Raw genomic sequence first — 5,000 nt, 5'->3', positions numbered from 1 at the left:
ACACACACACAATCAAACACGCCACACGTCCCTACCTGATTTGAGTGAGTCAATATAAGCATTAATTCTTAGCCTTGGGGTGTCAATAGCCATTTCTCTAAAGTGCTTCCATCGTCATTCTGGCCTTGCACCATTACAGTCTAACTACCCATTACCTTGGACAGAGGAGGGGTGTTAAATAGATTAATGTGTACCTAAATGACTATAACAATAAACACACTCATAAACATACACCCACACGTGTAGATACAAATACACACATAGACACAGACAGAGATACTGTATAGATACACACACAGGCACATACACACACACACACACACACACACACACACACACACACACACACACACACACGCACGCACAAGATCATTAATGAGAGCCGAGGGCCATTTTAGTTATTAAAACCTCTCAATTACATCCTTCAGATTACAGAGGGGTGCACATTAAAGAAGACATGTTAAGCAGACTTGGACACACATACACACACACACACTCCTCCCTCCTACCACAGCCCCATTCACACACACACCTGCCCCCGTAACCACACAGATACATCATGAGAGGATGACTAATAAATGTACTTCCATTTTCTCCAGCCAATACATTATTCACAAATCAAGATGCAGCTGGGCTTTCACACGCTTTCTCCACTTTCCAGTCTCGCAACGGATTTGGCTTTTACCAGACCTGTTAATTAATCTATTTGTACCACTGATTGGCTGGAGGTTTCTGCCACCTGTTTACCCAGGTCTAAATCAGCCTCTGATTAAATGGATAGCAGGCTCTGAGGCCTACGGAGACCACAGATACACACACACACACACACACACACACATATACACACCCACGTATGAATTTTTGCCCTCCTTCGATGTATGTGTGTATGCATGTATCTGTATGTGTGTGTGTGGCTCAAGGATATATTACTCTGTAATGATGTGCTAATGAAGAAACATTTTACACTCATTAGGATACAATTTTATGTCATACACAAAATTGTGCATGCCATAAAATGCGACCTTGTGCCCTTCTTCAGTGTGTGTGTGTATGTGTTTGTGTGTACATTACTGGGTAATGAAGTGCTAATGAAGGAACATAACATACACTTAAGAGCATGGACATATCCATTCACACACAGCGCCCACAACACACACCACTGGTCTTCTTTTCAGAGCCTAATCCAATCCTACAGATGTTGGCATCACAGAGTTATTCTTTTTAAAAACATGCTGCATTTCTGCTGCATTGTTGTTTCCACCCACAAGAGGAATTGTTTTAAGATTCTGCTATACTAATTCAGAATGTAAACATGGTGGGTGGACTTATACAATGGCAATTGCTGTGTCTCTTTTTTTCCCCCATTTCTCTCTCGTTTTAACTGTTCAGCATTGGCAGGTTCCCAGAACAATCTTTACCCACTCTATGAATTGGTGAGCGGGGCCTCCCTGTTTAGAAGAACTGCCATAAAGGATGTCATTTGTATTGGTTTTAGAGGAGCACTTTTGAGTCACATGGTCTAAATGCCATTTCAAAAGCCTTTCCACCCCACCGACATTTCCAGGGGGAGATATTATCATACAAATCCCATTTTACCAGCCCAGTGCTTTATATCTGTTGGTTTACAGCAGCGTTTTTTAAACTATCGCTTTTACAGGTCCATAATGGGCTTGCTTCTGATGGATCCCTGCATGGCAAGTGCACTAGTATATTTAAATAAGCTTGGGTCTCTGGCTGAGAAACTCAATTCCTCATGTGTATGCATGAATCTGTATGAGTATGAAGCAGTGCAGGAGCAAGTGTGCTCAGTTCAATTTCACAAGGTAAAATACTGGCTAAAAAAATGTAATCTTGCTTTGTGCAGAGCTGCAACCTAATGAAACACAACTCAGTCCATAGTATGTCTTACATTGTCCCTTTGCACTGTATGGGAGGTGCTGTGCATGTGTGTCGGTATGTACTGTTAAAAACTGTCATTATGTCTCTGCGTCAATGTCACAAAGACAATTAATTGGACATGGGTAATTATAGTGTTTCTGATGACACATATTAAATGTTACCTACTGTCTTGGCAGGTGAGCGAGGCTGGTTTCCCTGTGACACACATGTCACACACATGCAGTGAGTAGCAACAAGGACGACGTCAATCCATGAAGGGAGAGGCAAGCAAAAGGAAAAAAAAATAGGGAAGAAAAGAAAAACAAAACAGGCCAACCAAGAGAGAATTGAGCAAAATCATACAAAATCATACAAAATGGCAGTGAGCTTTAATAAGGAAAAAATGAACAGAAAAGACTGTGGCATTAAGTAACTAAAATGTGGCAAGATTTATAGTTATATGCATATATGAAGTGAGTTGGAATGCTAAAAGTTAACAGTGTGAAATAAATGACAGCAGGCAGATGGTATAACATCTACTTTCAAGGCCATTAGAGCAAATGAGCCACTGTGTAGTGAACACTAAACCAATCAAATGCTTGATGAGAACCATATTGATTGAGCGAGAGAGAGAGAGTGAAAGAGATGATAAAGAGAGAGATAAGCGAATAAGAAGAGACGAAAAAAAGAAAAAAAGAAAAAGAGCTCCCGGTTGCACTCCCCCAATGTGTATTTATGTGAAATCATATAAACAGATCATCCAAACAGATCATATCCAGCCCTAGTTTGTTTTCCTCCTCGCTTTTTTTTCATCAAATGTTGTAAATAAAGATGGATGGAATTTAAAGTCGTACTCATTTTAGATTTCTGGCTTGCATTCTCATTTCTCCCTCACAACCTTACCACAGCCACATCAATATCAGTCAGAGACAACGCGTGAAGTGGCAGAAGATGTTCAATTACAAGGCAGAATCAAGGCAGCTCAGGCAAAGTCTTGACTTCAGCTCCCCCCGGGGCTCTCCTCGCTCTCTCCTAATCTCTGGATCAAACCCGAAAAAAGATCTGTCTCTTTTTCTGGGGGTCAGAGGCCAAATTCAAACCACTTCCTCTTACTGGCCCGGGTCACTTCCTGCGTGTCACACTGTAACCCTTCCCGAAGCGATTGAGGATTAGCCAGGGATTAGAGATCAGATATGAGAAGGTTTTGTCCCCTCTGTGGCTGTTGGTAGACAGGGTCTCGCCTCTCTCTCTCTGTTTAAAGAGCTGTATGCAGTTCACACACACACACACACACACACACACAGCAGATCCCGTCTGAGCCTCCTCCTGTCTCCCTACGGCAGAAAACCCGCACAGAGCGAGACACAATACACACATGCAGATGAGGCGACGGCTGAGGCACGGTCTGGCAGCCATTCCGGCTCCAGTTTCTAGCCCATTTCACTTCTAAATGAAAGCATAAATACACTGAGAGGAGAATTGGGATACAATAAAGTGAGGATGTGTCGGCGTTCGAATCAGCAAAAGTGATGAGACGATGAAATTATATTCTAAACGGGGATCAGAGGGGTTAGGGCTATCGCATCGGGATGCCTGATTGAAAATTGGAACTATCTCCTTCGGGCAGAACTGAAGAGATAGAAGGAGGCCTGTGATCCGCCTCAGCACTTTTCCCTTCTCTCCGCAAATCCCTAAAACTATTTTAGCCCCGGAGTTTGGTTTTTTAGACTATTGACAGCTCAGCACAAAAGGCAGAATGAGATAGAGAAGTGAAAGCGGGCGATAGCGAGAAATACCGCTCAGGTCCTCTTCCATTTGAGCTCCTGATGAGCTTGAGAGGCATTGTGTGGAACGGCAGAGGGAGCCATGAGGAACAAACCAGACTTCTATAATGAGGATGTAAAATGTAAAGGCATTCTTGGCATGATAATAAGGGCTTGATCCATACACTGTCTAATAACTGATACAGAATGTGTGTGTGTGTGTGTGTGTGTGTGTGAAAGAGAGAGGCGATATCCCCTTTGTGCGATAATAGGGTGTTAATCCAAAGGAAACGTAAACGCTTGGCTCAAAGTAGTGAAGCTGAACACCAATGACCTCTCTAAGTGAATTAAGTTAGTTTCAGTCACACACCCTCACAGCCAGAGCCAAGGCTGAGCAAACCTCTAATTTGACTTCATTAAAATTGAACCTCTGATCGCCTATATGGATGCGTTTGCGAGCATGTGCGTGTGCCTGCATGCGTGTGTGCGATTAAATGTGCGATGGGTGTGTATGTGTGTGTGTGATTAACAATAACTTAATTAACACTGGCCGAGGCTAAGCTAGGCAGAAGCCTCTTAAGAGGGAACACAGAGCAATGTGATGAACCAATACAGGCTGGTACATCTTTAACTTATAAAACAATCTGACGTCCTCACACAGTATGTTTGTATCTGAGGTATTACTGGAAATACAGCCAGTACAGAAAGTTTTTTAATTAACAATTCAATCCAATTATGATTACACGGATGCACTAATGAGTTTGCTTTCTAGACATAAGGGCTCAGTATAATTATGGTGTGTTTGTCTGTGTGTGTGTGTGTGTGAGTGTGTGTGTGGGTGTCCTTACACGTAGGGGTTGTTAAGTGTTTGAATTGCATGGATATGTGTGTGTCTCTTACCCACGTAGAGCTGGCTGAACAGCTCTAGCCTCGTGTGTCCCTGTGCAGGGGCAGGCTGAGACGCCCGATAGCTCAGATCCAACTGAAGGACCGCCTCTTTCACGTTCCGCTCGGCCATCACGCGATGCCATTGGTCGTCGTTCAGGGGCGTGGCCGAATGCACTGTTAGCTCCACCGGTCCGTTTCCAACGTCGAAGGAGAAGGAGACAACCGTCGGAGCTGCAGAGAGAGAGAACCAATTCACATTTAACATAAGGGACCAAAACTTAGTGATGAACTAACTAAAGACATTTGTTGACGAAATAGCATGATTTCAAATGATATCAGAAATTACACTTATTTTATTAAAAATGAGTAAGACTGGGACATGCTGGAGAATTAAAGGGCAGATTTACACCAGATTTGCTAATTCCAACAATCGGAGGGGAAATCATTCAATCTAAACCACATGATCGACTG

The 5,000-nt window shown here is 42.9% G+C and overlaps 1 protein-coding gene across 1 annotated transcript in view; it reads right to left on the bottom strand.

Moving 5' to 3' along the window:
* LOC139656365 (contactin-associated protein-like 2) overlaps positions 1–5,000 on the bottom strand; it is a gene marked incomplete at its 5' end in the record, with an annotated part of 59,437 nt that overhangs the window by 31,240 nt on the left and 23,197 nt on the right. The window contains 2 exons of the mRNA XM_071533915.1: positions 2,065–2,094; positions 4,542–4,760. Of these exons, the coding sequence (XP_071390016.1) occupies positions 2,065–2,094; positions 4,542–4,760 (249 nt within the window). The remainder of the gene's footprint in view (positions 1–2,064; positions 2,095–4,541; positions 4,761–5,000) is intronic.

Source organism: Centroberyx affinis, unplaced genomic scaffold, assembly GCF_046629955.1.
Source record: "Centroberyx affinis isolate AG114_WGS23_722 - 3 ecotype Tasmania unplaced genomic scaffold, CSIRO-AGI_Caff_v1 ptg002462l_1, whole genome shotgun sequence".
NCBI classification, from domain to species: Eukaryota; Metazoa; Chordata; class Actinopteri; order Beryciformes; family Berycidae; genus Centroberyx; species Centroberyx affinis.
This window is presented reverse-complemented; position numbering and strand designations above follow the sequence as displayed.